Source organism: Tursiops truncatus, chromosome 4 (genome assembly GCF_011762595.2).
Source record: "Tursiops truncatus isolate mTurTru1 chromosome 4, mTurTru1.mat.Y, whole genome shotgun sequence".
NCBI lineage: Eukaryota > Metazoa > Chordata > Mammalia > Artiodactyla > Delphinidae > Tursiops > Tursiops truncatus.
In genome coordinates, this window is record NC_047037.1 from 21,705,630 (window position 1) to 21,726,027 (window position 20,398).

Sequence of the window (20,398 nt, forward strand, 5' to 3'; positions counted from 1 at the left end):
TATCTGGTTAGCATGTGTCTTAGTCTGCTTGGTTTACCATAACAAAATATCATAGACTGGATGGCTAAAATAACAGAACTTTATTTTCTCACCATTCTGGAGGCTAGAAGTCTGAGATCACGGTGCCTGAATGGTTGGTTTCTGGTGAGAGCTCTCTTCCTGGCTTATAGACGGCAGCCACCTTCTTGCTGAGAGACAAGAGAGACAGAGACAGAGGGAGGGTTAGGGCTTGAACATAGGAATTTTGAGGGAACACAAAAATTCAATCCATAACAGCGTGCAAAGACAATTTTAGGAGTATTATTATGACAGAGCAATGTAGCTGAAAAACTACATTGAGAATAGGATTTGTAAAGCAGATTAATCTTTATGATTAGGTTGATTAATTATAAACCTACTGTAGCAGTCAGAGAGGTTATGCTGCATAATAATAATCCCCAACCTCAACAGCTTAACATAACAGGGGTCTTTCTGAAGAAGGTTGCTATAATAATTTATGTATAGGATCTTTAAATTCCCTAAAAAAACAAACTATATTAACATGATAGTGTTGTTTGCTGTTTTTATTGTCATTTTTAATATTTTTTCTATTCTCATTTTTAGGAAGCTCTTAACATCACACTGGATCACAAATGCAAAATTTTCCAGACCTTAAATGGAGCTGTAGGTATGCTTCCTAAATACTGGGTTGCTCATGTGTGCAAATGAACACCTGTGTTTTCAACTGTCTGTCTTTTGTTACATTCATTTGGGGCTATGACTAAGATTGACGTGTAGGTATTGCAGCTTTTAAAAAACATTGTACTCAAGCTGAGCTTGATATAAATACGTTCAGTTAAAATCATTTCCTAAGAATAGTACAAAGAGATGCTTCTGCCCTTAGGTAACTTAGACTTTAGTATCTCACCATCTGGGGACTGTAGATATAGTTTTGAATTAATTACACTTTGTTATTACACGGTTTTCAGTATCAGCTCTTTACATTGTGAGTTTCTCAGGAGTATTAGAGTATTTTAACCTAGGTTAAAGGTAACTGGTAACGAGACATGTACACTGTGGAGTGAGTGTGTGTGTGTGTGTGTGTGTGCATGCCTATATGTGTTTTCCTGATAGACATGTATCTTGATAAAAATACATTAACACATTAAATTTAATTAATTGATACATTAAAAATAAACATACATTAATGCATTAATATTTCAGAAATTAAAAATACATTGCAGTTCAGTACAGTTCTTCAAGGCAGTTCATAAGTAAAAACATTCTTAGAATGGAAGGCATTTAGTTTGGAGTGCTCTGGAAATGTGAGGAAAGGAACTTGAAAACAAAACAAAAAACGTTTCTGCTCCCATGTGACTTTTATATTCCTGGAATTTATATTAGGCCTGATTTTCAAGAACTGGAAATACTATCAGTGATGGCCAGTTGTAGAAACCTAGCTTATGCCTGGCAGTTTTCTATTTGCCATACATATATTGTTATTATCTTTATAATAACCTAGAAAAGCAGGCAAGAATCCCATTTTATAGATGAATAAATTGAGACAGTAATTTAATTCATCTGGGATTATGTCACTCTCAAAAGGCAGAGGCAGTATTGCAAAGATGCTTTCCTTCCACCAAGACCCCTTGGTGTCTTAGCACCTCAGTTTGCCAGCACCAGGTTGGAGAAAGTCAGGTGCTCAGAATCCATGTGTGTGTCAGTGTTGTCCTTCATTTTGGATATCTGCTGACTTGGAGCAGGCCAAGTCTCCAAAAGTGTAGCACATGGAATAGCATGCATGAGAAATTTTATAACAAAAACAAGATGTATAGATAGATAGATAGATATACATGTATAAGTATATATGAATACATACACACACATTTTAAATTACTAAAATCTGTCTTTTTAACCCAGATGAAGTTGTTCTGAAATTTGAAAATGGCAAAGCCAGAGCTAAGAATGTGTTTTATGAAACATTACCAGTGGCAATTAATGGAAATGGACCCACCAAGGTGAGTCACAGTGACCATTCTCTGTTTCCTTATTTCTTGGAGATAGATTATGGAGCAATATATAGAATGACTTCTTCTCCTCCCCCTTTCCCTCCTTCCCCTCCTTCTTTAATATCTTTAAGAGGCTTGGTAAACAACAAGATCCTACTGTATAGCACAGGAACCTGTATTCAATATCCTGTGATAAACCATAATGGAAAAGAATATTTTAAAAAAAGAATGTTTATATGTGTATAACTGAGTCACTTTGCTGTACAGCAGAGATTGGTACAACATTGTAAATCAAGTACACTTCAATAAAAAGAAATTTTAAAATATCTTTAAGAGGTTTTATTTTGGTGCCGACAATTTACTAGTTTCATCTTTTACACAGTGTGTTATCTGGTTTCATTTAGATTAATCAAACTGATGATTTTTCCTCAGCAGCTGGATAACTTTCTATTCTATTTGTAGCACATTTCAGTTTAGTGTTTAATGTAATAGCTTCCTTGAGAGTGAGCCACATTTCCCTCATACAGAGTATCCTCTCTGAATAAGAAATGTTGAGGTTTGTAAGGGATCATTTGTTTCACCTGAGTCACCGTTGTCACAGTTAATAGCTCTCTTAACGTTGGGGTGTAACTGTAGGTCCAGAATGCTTCCTCTTGCACTTATTCTATAACAAGGTTGATGGATTATAGTTGACAAAGATATAATTTGTCTAATGAAATTTTACGTGCTTTTGGAACATGTATAATTGAGCTTGCTGACAGTGTTACTGACTGCAAAATTTGTAATAAGATTGTATCGCCGGAACCTAATTAAAATAGAAAATGAATTGTTATATATACATGTAAGTATATATACACGTATATACACACACATATATACACACAAACATACACATATATGTTTAGTAATACAGTGCTTAAAAACAATGTTCTGAGATAATAAGATGATGCCTGGCTTACTCATAAATACCTAGAAAAGAGATTACCAGATAAATTTGCATTGTGGGAAGAGAGGATGGGGAGATGGGGTCTGCTGTTTCAGTGGAGTGAGTAGCCTGAATTCCAATAAAAGCTATCTGCATGGGAAGACATTCAAGGAAAAGCCCACACTGGCAGCTTTTCCACCATAAAAATGGAGGAAGTAGATTCCCCTTCTCTAGTTAATCTTTCCACCTTGCTTTTCATCCCATTCCAGCCCTCCTACAGAGCCTTCCCAGTGGGCTCCTTTTTCTGTCTGGTAGCAGTTTTCCCAGCTCTAAGTCTCATCAGCATTTTAAAGACCCTCAAGCCTTTCTTATCCTAGAAACCCAGCCAACACAAACTGCAACATCCTTTTCAATCTACCTTGCCTCCCAGCCTGCCTGTCTTTTTCCCTCCCCTTCACAGCCACACTCTTTAAAGTAGAGACGACTCACTGCTACCATTATTCCTCTTCCCATCACCCCCAGGAATGGCTCCTGTCAAGGTCTGTTGTGACATCCTTGTTGAGTAGCAGACACTCATCAGCCCTCATTTCTCTTTCATCCAAAGATAACATTTGACGATGTTCATCCCATTTGGTCCAATTTGAAATACTTCCCTTTGCTTCCATGATGCTCTGCTGGTTTCTCTAATAATTTTCTGGCCTTTTCAGTCTCTCTCTTTCTCTTTCTTTTTTTAATATACATTTTTAAAATTTAACACTCTGTGTGTGTAGGGGGTTTCAGGGGTTGGGTGATCCTCTTCCTGCATTGTTGTTGTTTTTTTTTTTAACATCTTTATTTGACGTATAATTGCTTTACAATGGTGTGTTAGTTTCTGCTTTATAACAAAGTGAATCAGTTATACATATACATATGTTCCCATATCTCTTCCCTCTTGCGTCTCCCTCCCTCCCACCCTCCCTATCCCACCCCTCCAGGCGGTCACAAAGCACCAAGCTGATCTCCCTGTGCTATGCGGCTGCTTCCCACTAGCTATCTACCTTATGTTTGGTAGTGTATATATGTCCATGCCTCTCTCTCGCTTTGTCACAGCTCACCCTTCCCCCTCCGCATATCCTCAAGTCCGTTCTCTAGTAGGTCTCCTGCATTGTTTTAGTTAAGTGTTTTGCAGGTGTCTGTCTGAGACATCTTTCCTTTTGCCAGCTACATGCATTCTTAGGTAATCTGCTTCATTCCCAAGTCAGCAGCGCTGATTATTTTCAAATCCTTGCTGTAGCGTCTATCTTTCCTGAGCTGTGGGTGTGAATACCCAGTTGTTGGATTTATCTGTGTGTCATACAAGACCTGGAGGTCAGAACCTTCAGCTCTGCCTCTCCTTCCACCCACTTGATTAACCAGAACCTGGGTTTTGTTTTGACCGTATTTACCTCCCATTCCCAATCCAAAAGACATCCTTTCTAACTCCCATGCATGGTGGTTTGTCTAATTTGCTTAGAGTCAAGAGCAACCTCCTTAGTTTAGGCCACCTGCAACCTCCCACCAGTAGTAGTCACCCACTAGCAGTCTGGCACTCGACTATTCTGCTGAAGCAGAAACCCAGTTACATTACTCACGTGTGTTATGCCCTCTATAGACTTAGGTATGAAGTTCCACATTCTCAACTTGGTTATTTTTTTGTTTTTTTTTTGTTTTTAATTTTGCTTCTGGTTTAGGGATCCCAAGTCTACCATCCTATCTACTCCCCCACTCCTGATACTGTAATATCTATACAGAATATCTCATTCTCAATTCTCTCCCTCAGCTCCTGCCATACTGAGTTAATTTGAACTTTGTAAATGTTTCATGTGTCCTCTGTCTGCAAGTCTTCTGTACATGCATTTCTCTCATTCTGGAGTTCTCTGACCTAATTCCCACTTGCTGTACCCATCTATTAGCGCTGTTCATCTTTTAGGTGTCAACTTTGCTTTAACTCCTTAAGTCTCCTGGATGCCTTTATAATATCTGGAACTTTGTCCATCACAGAACATAATACCACACGTTGAACAGGGATGGAACTGAACTTTTTTTTTTTTTTTCGTCTCTTACTGGGTCTTTAGCCTAGGAATTACAGAAATCATATCTATCCTGTTCACTTTTTGTTTTGCCAGGGTCCAGCACATGTGTAGCATATATTAGCCTTTCAATAAATTGTGATTGAATGTCAGAGTCTATAAATAATCTAATGACCTAGCATTATTCTTGGGAATGGTGAGGTAGATTTTCTTCTGTCAGGGCAAAATAGTCATAAAATTTCTGTGGGTTCCTGTAACTGTCCCTAGGCAGATAAATGGACTTTTACAACTGGACATCTATAACTAAATAGTGTGCTATTTCTCCTTGGTAATGTAATATTTTAATCAAATTTAAATGTCTTTAAAGAGGGTGCTTGGTCACAATTTAGTTATTGTGAGTGAGGCCTGATATTCAGTGATTCCATTGTTTTCACCAATTTTTTCCAAATTTCCAGGATAATGCTGATAGGAGTTTTACAAAGCGATTGAAAGACTTCTCATAAGAAAAGAAGCTCTAGTCCTCAGTCATTTAGAAAGACCTGTGTGTACTAAGAAATTTTAAGTCTTCCAAGAAACATTTTCAGTTTGGGCTATCACTGTTTCCGACATTTCAAGCAGTATGATGATCCTATTATATTTTCTGTGACATGATTTTATGATTCTATTTGACAATAAAAATGAAGTAATTTTTTATTGTAAAAATTAAGTTTGGTATAATATAAAATTTGAGAAAGGATTATATAAATAAGCATTCAACTAATGATAATACTTTAGGAATATGTTAAAGTTAAATAATATCATATTTTCCTCTGTGTTCCGGATAATGAGGAAAGAAAGCAGATTACTCATTTTAGATATACCCTTTTTATTTAACCATCATAAAAGATGAAAGGATTTTTATATGATATTTTGTAATTTAATTTATTATTTTATTTACTAAGAGATGATTATAATGTCAGTAAGTCATAACCTTCATGCGAATGTTAATATTTAAGCCACTTTTTTCATTTAAAAGTATACATAGTCTGAAAAAAATATACATAATCTATAAATGATAAATTGTTTATAATGTGTTTATAGACAAAAGTATGTAAAGGTGAGTTTATTTCTTAGTTACTTTCTCTAAATCTCATGCTATTAGGAATAACAACTTTTAAATTATAAACAGTTTTAAAAATCACGTATAATCCCACTACCTTCTCATATTGTTTTCATTCATAGTTGCTTTCAGTATTTATGTCCGTGTGGTATATAGATATGAGTATTAATATTTTTCATTTGTTTTCATAATGGTGTATAAACAATTTTGTGCTTTTTAATTACCATTTTATTTGAGATACGTTTTTAATTCTACATAATTATTTTCATACTTGTCTAGATACAATGTAATATAAATCAGCTTTTAGATAGAAACCATGACTTCTGGTTTGAAATTTTACTTTTTATTCTTGAAACTTATTTACTGTTAGTAACACATCATAAGATTTGAATATTTGAATACCTAACTTTTTCTTTTAAATATCAGTCATTATGAGATTGGTAGGATTTTTTTTAACATCTTTATTGGAGTATAATTACTTTACAAGGGTGTGTTAGTTTTTGCTTTATAACAAAGTGAATCAGTTATACATATACACGTATGTTCCCATATTTCTTCCCTCTTGCATCTCCCTCCCTCCCACGCTTCCTATCCCACCCCTCTAGGTGGTAACAAACCACCAAACTGATCTCCCAGTGCTATGCAGCTGCTTCCCACTGGCTATCTATTTTACGTTTGGTGGTGTATATATGTCCATGCCACTCTCTCACTTTGTCACAGCTTACCCTTCCCCCTCCCCATATCCTCAAGTCCATTCTCTAGTAAGTCTGTGTCTTTATTCCCGTCTTACCCTTAGGTTCTTCATGACCTTTTTTTTTTCTTCTTCTTAGATTCCATTATATATATGTTAGCATACGGTATTTGTTTTTCTCTTTCTGACTTACTTCACTCTGTATGACAGAATCTATGTCCATCCACCTCACTACAAATAACTCAATTTCGTTTCCTTTTATGCCTGAGTAATATTCCATTGTATATATGTGCCACATCTTCTTTATCCATTCATCCGATGATGGACACTTAGGTTGCTTCCATCTCCTGCTATTGTAAATAGAGCTGCAATGAAAATTTTGGTACATGACTCTATTTGAATTACGGTTTTCTCAGGGTATATGCCAGGTAGTGGAATTGCTGGGTCATATGGTAGTTCTATTTGTAGTTTTTAAATATAATTTAATATAGATTTGTAGTTTTTAAATATAATTTAATATAGATCCATTGATCTATATTTCTGTTTTTGTGCCAGTACGAAACTGTCTTGATTACTGTAGCTTTGTAGTATAGTCTGAAGTCAGGGAACCTGATTCCTCCAGCTCCATTTTTCGTTCTCAAGATTGCTTTGGCTATTCAGGGTCTTTTGTGTTTCCATACAAATTGTGAAATTTTTTGTTCTAGTTCTGTGAAAAATACCAGTGGTAGTGTGATAGGGATTGCATTGAAGCTGTAGATGCTTTGGGTAGTAGAGCCATTTTCACAATGTTGATTCTTCCAATCCAAGAACATGGTATATCTCTCCATCTATTTGTATCATCTTTAATTTCTTTCATCAGTGTCTTATAATTTTCTGCATACAGGTCTTTTGTCTCCTTAGGTAGGTTTATTCCTAGATATTTTATTCTTTTTGTTGCAGTGGTAAATTGGAGTGTTTTCTTGATTTCACTTTCAGATTTTCCATCATTAGTGTATAGGAATGCCAGAGATTTCTGTGCATTAATTTTGTATCCTGCTACTTTACCAAATTCATTGATTAGCTCTAGTAGTTTTCTGGTAGCATCTTTGGGATTCTCTATGTATAGCATCATGTCATCTGCAAACAGTGACAGCTTTACTTCTTCTTTTCTGATTTGGATTCCTTTTATTTCTTTTTCTTCTTGATTGCTGTGGCTAAAACTTTCACAACTATGTTGAATAAGAGTGGTGAGGGGGGGAACCTTGTCTTGTTCCTGATCTTAGTGGAAATGCTTTCAGTTTTTCACCATTGAGGACGATGTTGGCTGTGGGTTTGTCACATATGGCCTTTATTATGTTGAGGAAAGTTCCCTCTATGCCTACTTTCTGCAGGGTTTTTATCATAAATCGGTGTTGAATTTTGTCAAAAGCTTTCTCTCCATCTATTGAGATGACCATATGGTTTTTATCCTTCAATTTGTTAATATGGTGTATCACATTGATTGATATGCATATATTGAAGAATCCTTGCATTCCTGGAATAAACCCCACTTGATCATGGTGTATAATCCTTTTAATGTGCTGTTGGATTCTGTTTCCTAGCATTTTGTTGAGGATTTTTGGATCTATGTTCATCAGTGATATTGGCCTGTAGTTTTCTTTCTTTATGACCTCCTTGTCTGGTTTTGATATCAGGGTGATGGTGGCCTCGTAGAATGAGTTTGGGAGTGTTCCTCCCTCTGCTATATTTCGGAAGAGTTTGAGAAGAATAGGTGTTAGCTCTTCTCTAAATGTTTGATAGAATTCGCCTGTGAAGCCATCTGGTCCTGGGCTTTTGTTAGTTGGAAGATTTTTAATCACAGTCTCAATTTCAGTGCCTGTGATTGGTCTGTTCATATTTTCTATTTCTTCCTGGTTCAGTCTTGGCAGGTTGTGCATTTCTAAGAATTTGTCCATTTCTTCCAGGTTGTCCATTTTATTGGCATAGAGTTGCTTGTAGTAGTCTCTCGTGATGTTTTGTATTTCTGCAGTGTCAGTTGTTACTTCTCCTTTTTCGTTTCTAATTCTGTTGATTTGAGTCCTCTCCCTTTTTTTCTTGATGAGTCTGGCTAATGGTTTATCAATTTTGTTTACCTTCTCAAAGAACCAGATTTTAGTTTTATTGATCTTTCCAATCGTTTCCTTCATTTCTTTTTCATTTATTTCTGATCTGATCTTTATGATTTCTTTCCTTCTGCTAACTTTTGGGTTTTTTTGTTCTTCTTTCTCTAACTGCTTTAGGTGCAAGGTTAGGTTGTTCATTTGAGATGTTTCCTGTTTCTTAAGGTAGGATTGTATTGCTATACACTTCCCTCGTAGAACTGCTTTTGCTGCATCCTATAGGTTTTGGGTCGTCGTGTCTCCATTGTCATTTGTTTCTCAGTATTTTTTGATTTCCTCTTTGATTTCTTCAGTGATCACTTCGTTATTAAGTAGTGTATTGTTTAGCCTCCATATGTTTGTATTCTTTGCAGATCTTTTCCTGTAATTGATATCTAATCTCATAGCGTTGTGGTCAGAAAAGATAGTTGAAACAATTTCAGTTTTCTTAAATTTACCAAGGCTTGACTTGTGACCCAAGATATGATCTCTCCTGGAGAATGTTCCATGAGCACTTGAGAAAAATGTGTATTCTATTGTTTTTGGATGAAATGTCCTATAAATATCAATTAGGTCCATCTTGTTTAATGTGTCATTTAAAGCTTGTGTTTCCTTATTTATTTTCATTTTGGATGATCTGTCCATTGGTGAAAGTGGGGTGTTAAAGTCCCCTACTATGTATATGTTACTGTCAATTTCCCCTTTTATAGCTGTTAGTATTTGCCTTAGATATTGAGGTTAGATATGTTGGGTGTGTAAATATTTGCAATTGTTATATCTTCTTCTTGGATTGATCCCTTGATCATTATGTAGTGTCCTTCTTTGTCTCTTGTAATAGTCTTTATTTTAAAGTCTATTTTGTCTGAGATGAGAATTGCTACTCCAGCTTTCTTTTGATTTGCATTTGCATGGAATATCTTTTTCCGTCCCCTCACTTTCAGTCAGTATGTGTCCCGATGTTTTAAGTGGGTCTCTTGTAGACAGCATATATATGGGTCTTGTTTGTGTATCCATTCAGCCAGTCTGTGTCTTTTGGTGGGAGCATTTAATCCATTTACATTTAAGGTAATTATCGATATGTATGTTCCTATTCCCATTTTCTTAATTGTTTTGGGTTTGTTATCCTAAGTCTTCTCCTTCTCTTGTGTTTCCCGCCTAGAGAAGATCCTTTAGTATTTGTTGTAAAGCTGGTTTGGTGGTGCTGAACTCTCTCAGCTTTTGCTTGTCTGTAAAGGTTTTAATTTCTCCATCAAATCTGAATGAGATCCTTGCTGGGTAGAGTAATCTTGGTTGTAGGTTTTTCTCCTTTATCACTTTAAATATGTCCTGCCAGTCCCTTCTGGCTTGCAGAGTTTCTGCTGAAAGATCAGCTGTTAACCTCATGGGGATTCCCTTATGTGTTATTTGTTGTTTTTCCCTTGCTGCTTTTAATATGTTTTCTTTGTATTTAATTTTTGATAGTTTGATTAATATGTGTCTTCGCGTGTTTCTCCTTGGATTTATCCTTATGGGACTCTTTGTGCTTCCTGGACTTGATTAACTTTTTCCTTTCCCTTATTAGGGAAGTTTTCAACTATAATCTCTTCAAATATTTTCTCAGTCCCTTTCTTTTTCTCTTCTTCTTCTGGGGCCCCTATAATTCGAATGTTGATGCATTTAATGTTGTCCCAGAGGTCTCTGAGAGTGTCCTCAGTTCTTTTTATTCTTTTTTCTTTATTCTACTCTGCAGTAGTTATTTCCACTATTTTATCTTCCTGGTCACTTATCCATTCTTCTGCCTCAGTTATTCTGCTATTGATCCCTTCTAGAGTATTTTTTATTTCATTTATTGTGTTGTTCATCATTGCTTGTTTCCTCTTTAGTTCTTCTAGGTCCTTGATAAATGTTTCTTGCATTTTCTCTATTCTGTCTCCAAGATTTTGGATCATCTTTTTTATCATTATTCTGAATTCTTTTTCAGGTAGACTGCCTATTTCCTCTTCATTTGTTAGATCTGGTGGGTTTTTGCCTTGCTCCTTCATCTGCTGTGTGCTTCTCTGTCTTCTCATTTTGCTTATCTTACTGTGTTTGGGTTTTCCTTTTTGCAGGCTGCTGGTTCGTAGTTCCTGTTGTTTTTGGTGTCTGTCCCCAGTGCCTAATGTTGGTGCAGTGGGTTGTGTAGGCTTCCTGGTGGAGGGGACTAGTGCCTGTGTTCTGGTGGATGAGGCTGGATTTTGTCTTTCTGGTGGGCAGGTTCACGTCTGGTGGTGTGTTTTTTGGGTTGTCTGTGGACTTATTATGATTTTAGGCAGCCTCTCTGCTAATGGGTTGTGTTGTGTTCCTGTCTTCCTAGTTGTTTGGCATAGGGTGTCCAACAGTGTAGCTTGCTGGTCATTGACTGAAGCCAGGTGTTGGTGTTGAGATGGAGATCTCTGGGACATTTTCGCTGTTTGATATTACATGGAGCTGGGAGGTCTGTTGTGGACCAGTGTCCTGAACTTGGCTCTTCCACCTCAGAGGCACAGCACTGACTCCTGGCTGGAGCACCAAGAGCCTTTCATCCACACGGCTCAGAATAAAAGGGAGAAAAAGTAGAAAGAAAGAGGATAAAATAAAATAAGGTAAGATAAAATAAAATAAAGGTATCAAAATAAAAAATAATTATTAAGAAATAAATTTTTTTAAAAGTTAAAAAAAAAAAAGGAACAGACGGACAGAACCCTAGGACAAATGGTGAAAGCAAAGCTACACAGACAGAATCTCACACAGAAGCATACACATACACACTCAAAAAAGAGGACAAGGGGAAAAAATAATATATCTTGCTCTCAAAGTCCACCTCCTCAATTTGGGATGATTCGTTGTCTCTTCAGGTATTCCACATATGCAGGGTACATCTAGTTGATTGTGGAGCTTTAATCCGCTGCTTCTGAGGCTGCTGGGAGAGATTTCCCTTTCTCTTCTTTGTTCTCACAGCTCCCAGTGGCTCAGCTTTGGATTTGGCCCCGCCTCTGCGTGTAGGTCGCCGGAGGGCTTCTGTTCTTCGATCAGACAGGACAGGGTTAAAGGAGTAGCTGATTTGGGGGCTCTGGCTCACTCAAGCCCTGGGGAGGGAAGGGTACGGATGCGGGGCGAGCCTACGGCGGCAGAGGCCGGCATGATGTTGCACCAGCCTGAGGCGCACCGTGCGTTCTCCCGAGTGAGTTGTCCCTAGATTCCGGGACCCTGGCAGTGGCGGGCTGCACAGGCTCCTGGGAGGGGAGGTGTGTGGAGATTGACCTGTTCTCGCACACAGGCTTCTTGGTGGCGGCAGCAGCAGCCTTAGCGTCTCATGCCCATCTCTGGGGTCCGCGCTCTTAGCCGCGGCTCGCGCCTGTCTCTGGAGTTCCTTTAAGCAGCGCTCTTAATCCCCTCTTCTCGGGCACCAGGAAACAAAGAGGGAAGAAAAAGTCTCTTACCTCTTTGGCAGGTCCAGACTTTTTCCCTGGACTCCCTCCTTGCTAGCCGTGGTGCACTAACCCCTTCAGGCTGTGTTCTCGCTGCCAGTCCTCTATTGGTAGTATTTTCATACAAACACGTTAAATGTAAGAAGAGCACATCACCTAATTTGCACATGAAAACAAGTCATTTCTGAAACGAATTTGATTTACAATCTAAATAGGGATCATAATTTTGTGCATATAAACCTCAGTGCTTGGGTCACTATGACCTTGAATAATTGGATGAGTTGAAAAAAATAAAGAAAAAAGTAAGAAAGAAAAGATTCAGTTGGAAAAGTTTCTCTGCCAATGACATGACATCACCCTTGGAACCATTTTGATATTGTGAAAAAAGGATCAGGAAAGTACTACCACCTCGTAGCTGGGGACTGCCCATAACAGCCTAACTACATAAACAGTTTTCTGTACTTTCCAAAGCTGCCAGCATAAATGTCTGAGATTTTTAATGAAGAAAACAGACGTAAATGGAGGGTGGTGGTGATGGTAACCTCTGCCTGTGTGATGAGAGATCTAAAAGAGGGAGGTTTCCAGTCTTAATTATCTATGAAAATCAAATTTAGGTGAAAAGTAGAAAGTAGAAAAGTTATAATATAGTTTTAATTCTGAGAAAACTAAATGTAATGCCTTCTATGCTCTAACCTTTTAAAAAAGAGATTGATCATTTTCATATTCACACAGGGATCCTAAGAGACAGATCAATAATTCATGAAATAAATATTTATTTCTTATGAGATTTCTGAGATGAGGAAAGTGCCAATGTTTATATATAGATGGGAATTCTAGATATGTCCAACTCTGTGGGGGATTTTTTTTCTTTCTTTTAAAAAAATTCTTTCCCAGGATATATAAAACACTAGCCTTTAAAAAATTTCTCACTAGCCTTTTAAAAAATTCCTGTTAGAAATAATGCTTAATAGAGAATCCATTTTCGCATGGACCTTTTTATTTTCTTCAAAACCATAATATTATATAGAACATGAATGATTAAATTAATGTTTGCACTTTAGTTTGACAACAGTAAAATTTTTGTTTTTGTTATAGAGGCATATTCAGATGACCACATTGACTCTTGAAATGTCATTAATGAATGTCATAACTACATATCTCCTGCCTTGTATTGAATAATTTGTTTCCTGAATTATGTAGTTCAATAAGGATGTGAATGAGTTATCTTTTCCACGTCTTATGATTGTGCTGTACAGAATAATGGAACTGTCTACAATATCTGTAAAACACAAAGGTTTTCTCATTGTAATTAATACGGTACTTGTTTCAATAGCATTTGCTTCAGTTTTAGTACAATAGAAATATTTGGATAGAATACCAGATATTTGAGAGGAATCGGATAAAATGGTACTGGACTAATTTCCTCATCTATTCTATACCATAACATCTCTTTTAGGGTCTTAGGAAGCTAGAAAAAGGCAGTTGGCACTTCTGTACATTTTTGACCATCATATTTAATGTATAAACATTTTTTGTTTTGAGTTCGTTTCGCATTTTCAGTGAAAAGTTAATGATTGTATAAACAGAGTGAGGATTTTAGGTGCTTCCTTTTAACAGTAATATAAAATTACAGCCAAAGCTAGTTTGCTACAGCTTCATTGTGTTGAGGTGAGATAATTATAGTTTATGACAAGAAATAATAAAAAAATTAAAAACTATAACTGTTCCTACCACTACAGATATTAAAATTGCAGTAGAATGTGTAGTAATTTTTTAAAGAAGATTGGCAGAATTTTCCCTAAAATATTTACACTCTAGATATATTCAAGATTTTTTTTTTTGAGGGTTCAGAGCATCTCTCAGTGTGTTTACCTCTCTCTGTCATCCATCTTCCCTCACCTTTTCCTAAACCCAAAACATACACAAGGACTCAGATTTTACATGTAAAATGAATGCCAAAAGATGCTTAAGGAGAAGGGGAGATAAGTCACGAAGGAGATGCTCTGAGAGATCTGAAAGGAGTAAGTGGGGAAGCAATATTGTACTTTATTTTTTTCCTTCCAGTCTTACAATTGATATACAGCACTGTATAAGTTTAAGGTGTATAGCATAATGATTTGACTTACATATATCATGAAATGATTACCACAATAAATTTGGTAAACATCCATTATTTCATATAGATACAAAATAAAAGAAAAAACAATTTTTCCTTGTAACGAGAACTCTTAGAATTTATTCTCTTAACAACTTTCATGTATAACCTACAGCAGTGTTAATTATATTTATCATGTACATTACATCCCTAGTACTTATTTATCTTATAGCTGAAGTTTTTACCTTTTGATCACCTTCATCTAGTTTCTCCTCCCCTGCCTCCTGCCTCTGGGAACTGCAAATCTGATCTCTTTTTCTGTGAGATTGTTTGTTTGCTTGTTTGTTTTTGAAGTATTGCCTAAAACACCATGTTAGTTCCTGGTGCACAACATAGCGATTCGATATTTCTATACATTACAAAATGATCACCACAATAAATCTAAGTATCATTTGTCACCATAAAAGGTATTACATTATTATGGACTATATTCTCCATGCTGTTCATTTCATGCCCATGGCTCATTTATTTTGTAACTGCAAGTTTGTACCTCTTAATCTCCCTCATCTAATTCTCTCACCTCACCACTCCCATCCCCTCTGGCAACCACCTGTTCGTTCTCTGTTATGACTGTTATTTGTTATGTTTGATCATTTGTTTTGTTTTTTAGATTACACATGTAAGTGAAATTATATGGCATTTTTCTTTCACTGTCTGACTTATTTCACTTTGAATAAAACCCTCTAGATTCATCCATGTTGTTGCAAATGGCAAGATTTCTTTCTTTTTTATGGCTTAGTAATATTCCATTTTATATATGTATCACCATTTCTGTATATTAATACATTCATATATTGGTGGACATTTAGGTTGCTTCCATATCCTGGCTATTGTAAATAATGCTGTGAACATAGGGGTGCATGTATCTTTATGAGTTAGTGTTTTTGTTTACTTGGAAAAAATACCCAGAAGTGGAATTACTGGATTATTTTGAGGGACCTCCATACTATTTTCTGTAGTGGATGCACCAATTTACATTCCCGTCAACATTGCATGAGGGTTCCCCTTTTTCCACATCCTCGCCAACACTTGTTATTTTTTTTTGATAATAACCTTTTTAATAGATGTGAGATGATATCTCATGTGTGGTTTTGATTTGCATTTCCCTGAGTGATTAATTATGTTGAGCATCTTTTCATGTGTTGGTTGGCCATTTGTGTGTCTTCTTTGGTGAAATATCTATTCAGGTCCTCTGCCCGTATTTCATTGGGTTGTTTGGTTTTTTGATGTTGAGTTGTATGAGTTCTTTGTATGTTTTGGATATTAACCCCTTATTGGACATATCATTTGCAAATATCTTCTCCCATTCAGTGGGTGACCTTTTTGTTTTGTTGATAGTAGTTTCCTTCACTGTGCAAAAGCTTTATAGTTTGATTTAGTCCCATTTGTTTATTTTGATTTTGTTTCCCTTGCCTGAGGAGACATATCCAAAAAATATTGCTAAGATCAGTGTTAAAGAGTATACTACCTATGTTTTCTTCTAGAAGTTTTGTGGTTTCAAGTCTTACATTTAGGTCTTTAATCTTTTGTGAGTTTATTGTTGTATATGGTATGAGAAAGCAGTTTGATTCTTTTACATGTAGCTGTCCAGTTTTCCCAATACCATTTATTAAAGAGGCTGTCTTTTCTCATTGTATATTCTTGCCTTCTTTGTCATAGATTATTAACCATATAAGCATAGTTTTATTTCTGGGCTCTCTGTTTTGTTCCATTCATCTATGTATCTGTTTTTGTGCCAATACTATACTGTTTTGATTACTGTACCTTTGTAGTATAGTTTGAAATCAGGGAGCATGATACTTCCAGTTTTGTTCTTCTTTTTTTAAGATTGCTTTGGCTATTTGGCATCTTCTGTGGTTCCATATAAATTTTAGGATTATTTGTCCTAGTTCTGTGAAAAATGTCATGGATATTTTGATAGGAATTGCGTTGAATGGAGATTGCTTTGGGTAGTATGGACATTTTCACAATATTAATTCTTCCAATCTGTGATCATAGTTTATCTTTTCATTTATTTGTGTCTTCTTCAGTTTCTTTCACCAATGTCTTATAATTTCCAGAGTACAAATGTTTTACCTCCTTGGTTAAATCTATTCCTAGGTATTTTATTCTTCTCGATGCAATTGTAAATGAAATTGTTTTTTAAATTTCTCTTTCTGATAGATCATTATTACTATATAGGAATGCAACAGATTTCTGTATATTGTTTATATCTTGCAACTTTTCTGAATTCATTTAGTAGATCTAATAGTTTTTTTGTGGAGTATTTAGGGTTTTCTATATATAGTATGATGCCATCTTCAAACAGTGGCCCTTTTACTTCTTCCTTTCTAACTTGGATGACTTTTATTTCTTTCTCTTGCCTAATTTCTCTGGCAATGATTTCCAAACTGTTGAATAAATCTGGGGAGAGTGGGCATCCTTGTCTTCTCCTGATCTTAGAGGAAATGCTTTCAACTTTTCACCATTGAGTATGACAGTAGCTGTGGGTTTGTCATATGTGGCCTTTATGTTGAGGTATGTTTCCTCTGTAACACTTTGTTGAGAGTTTTTGTTGTAAATGGATGTTGAATTTTGTCAGAATTCTTTCTGCATCTATTGAGATGATTATATGATTTTTATCCTTCTTTTTGTTAATGAGGTGTGTCACATTGAGTGATTTGCATATGTTGAACCATTCTTGCATCCCTAGAGTAAATCTTACTTGATCATGATGTATGATCCTTTTAATGTATTATTGCATTTGGTTTGCTGGTATTTTGTTGAAGATTTTTGCATCTATGTTCATCAGTAATAATCACCTATAATTTTCTTTTTGGTAGTGTCTTTGTTTGGTTTTGGTATTAGGGTAATGCTGGCCACATAGAATGACTTTGAAAGCATTCCTTCCTCTTCAGTTTTTTGAAATAGTTTGAGAAGAATAGGTATTAAGTCTTCTCTAAATGTTTGACAGAATTCACCTGTGAAGATGTCTGGTCATGGACTTTTATGTGTTGGGATTTTTTAGATGTTTGATTCAATTTCTAGTAATGAGTCTGTTTAGAGTTTTTATAACTTTCTGATCATTCTTGGAAGATTGTATAGGCATACTTCATTTTATTGCACTTTGTTTTATTGCACTTCACACATACGTTTTTTATAAATTGAAGGTTTGTAGCAACCATGTGTTGAGTAGTCTATCAGCACCATTTTTCCAACAGCATTTGCTCACTTCGTGTGTCTGTGTCACATTTTGGTAATTCTCATAATATTTCTAACTTTTTCATTATTGTTTTGTTTGTTATGGTGATCTGTGACCAGTTAGCGGTTATGGTGATAAGTGATCTTTGATATTACTATGTAATTGTTTTGGGGTGTCGTGAACCTCACCCATATAAAATGGCAAACTTCATCGAATATTGAAATGATGACAAATCATTTAGAATATTACATAAATGTAGTTTTAAAGCAGCGGCATGGTTTGAGAGGTTTACTCCAGATTTGAAAAGAGTTCTGCTGTGGGTAAAGTGCTATTAAACAGCACTGCATGCTACAGAGAAATAATTTGTGAAAGGAAGAGTCAGTTGTTGTGGCCAACTTCATTGTTGTCTTATTTTAAGACATTGCCACAGTCAGCCCACCCTCCAGCAGCCACCACTCTGATCAGTCAGCAGCATCAGCATTGAGGCAAGACCCACAACCAGCAAAAAGATTATGACTTACTGAAGGCTCAGATGATGGTTAGCAATTTTTAGCAATAAAGTATTTTTTCAGTAAGGTATGTACATTGGTTTTTTTAGACACAATGCTATTGCACACTTAATAGACTACACTATTGTGTAAACAGACCTGATATATGCACTGGGAAGCCAAAAAATTTCTGTGACTTGCTTTATTGCAACATACGTTTTACTGTGGTAGTTTGGAACTAAACCCGTAATATCTCTGAGGTATGCCTGTATGTTTCTAGGAATTTATCCATTTCTTCTAGGTTGGCCAGTTTGTTGGCATATAATTGTTTGTAGTAATTTCTTATGGTCCTTTGTATTTCTGTGATGTCCTTTTTAACTTCTCCTTCATTTCTGGTTTTATTGATTTGGGCTCTCTTTTTTTTCTGAGTTAATCTGGCTAAAGGTTTGTTGATTTTGTATCATTTCAAAGAACCAGCTCTTAGTTTCATTGATTTTTTTTTCTTTTTTTATTATCTATTTCATTTATTTCCACTTTCATTATTATTATTTCCTTGCTTCTACTAACTTTGGGTTTTGTTTGTTCTTTTTCTAGTTCCTGTAAGTGTAAGGTTAGATTGTTTATTGTTTTCTGGTTTCCTCAGATAGGCCAGCCTGTATCACTGTATATTTTCCTCTGAGAACTACTTTTGCTGCATCCCACAGATTTTGGATCCTTGTTTTTCCATTTTCATTTGGAGATATTTTTTATTTCCTCATTGAGTTTTTCAGTCACCTATTGGTTGGTTACTAGTATATTGTTTAGCCTTCACATGTTTGTATTTTTTGCATTGTTTTCCCCTTGTAGTTGGTTTCTAATCTCATGCCCTTGTGGTTGGAAAATATGCTTGATATGATTTCAGTCTTAAATTTATTGAGACTTGTTCTGTGGCCTAGTGCATCATCTGTCCTGGGAAGTGTTTCATGTGCACTTGAAAAGAAAGTATATTTTGCTGCTTTGGGATGGAATATTCTATACAGATCTATTAAGTCCATGTTCATTGCAGCACTATTTACAATAGCCAGGACATGGAAGCAACCTAAATGTCCATTGACAGATGAATGGATAAAGAAGATGTGGCACATATATACAATGGAATATTACTCAGCCATAAAAGGAAGTGAAATTGAGTTGTTTGTAGTGAGGTGGATGGACCTAGAGTCTGTCATACAGAGTGAAGTAAGTCAGAAAGAGAAAAACAAATACCATATACTAACACATATATATGGAATCTAAAAAAAAATTGATTCTGAAGAACCTAGGGGCAGGACAGGAATAAAGACGCAGATGTAGAGAATGGACTTGAGGACATGGGAGGGGGAAGGGTAAGCTGGGACGAAGTGAGAGAGTAGCACTGATATATATACACTACCAAATGTGAAATAGATAGCTAGTGGGAAGCAGCTGCATCGCACAGGGAGATCACCTCAGTGCTTTGTGACCACTTAGAGGGGTGGGATAGGGAGGGTGGGAGGGAGACGCAAGACGGAGGGGATTTGGGGATATATGTATACATATAGCTGATTCACTTTGTTATACAGCAGAAACTAACACAACATTGTAAAGCAATTATACTCCAATAAAAATGTTTAAAAAAAATTGAAAACATAAAAAAAAAGAAAGGTCCATATGGTCTAATGTGTCATTTAAGGCCAGTGTTTCCTTATTGATTTTCTATCTGGATGATCTGTCCACTGATGTAAGTGAGGTGTTAAGGTCTTCTACTATTCTTGTGTTACTGTCAGTTCCTCCCTTTATGTTTGTTAGTATTTGCTTTATGTGTTTAGATACTCCTATGGGTGTGTGTATGTACATGTGTGTGTTGTTCTATATTCTTGGTGGATTGATCCCTTTATCATTATGTAATATCTTTGTCTCTTTTTACAGTCTTTGTTTTAAAGTCTATTTTGTCTGATATAAGGATTGCTATCACCAATCTCTTTTCATGTCTGTTTGTATGGTATGGAATACCCTTTTCCATCCCCTCACTTTTAGTCCATGTGTGACATTAGATGTGAAGTGAGTCTCTGGTAGGCAGCATGTATATGGATCTTGTTGTTTTTATCCATTCAACCACTCTATTTTCTGGATTGCAACATTTAGTCCATTCACATTTAAAGTAATTATTGATAAGTATGTACTTACTGCAATTTTGTTAGTTGTATTCTGGTTATTTTTGTTGTTCTTCTGTGTTCCTTTCTTCTCTTGTGATTTGGTTACTTTCTTTACAGTTAATGTTTGT

General features: G+C 35.9%; 1 protein-coding gene across 3 annotated transcripts in view; it reads left to right on the forward strand.

The window, feature by feature from the left end:
- PLOD2 (procollagen-lysine,2-oxoglutarate 5-dioxygenase 2) overlaps positions 1–20,398 on the forward strand; it is a 109,780-nt gene that overhangs the window by 60,416 nt on the left and 28,966 nt on the right. For all 3 annotated transcript variants that reach the window (XM_019934124.3, XM_019934122.3, XM_073803719.1), the window contains exons 6-7: positions 604–667; positions 1,900–1,997. In XM_019934124.3, the coding sequence (XP_019789683.1) occupies positions 604–667; positions 1,900–1,997 (162 nt within the window). The remainder of the gene's footprint in view (positions 1–603; positions 668–1,899; positions 1,998–20,398) is intronic.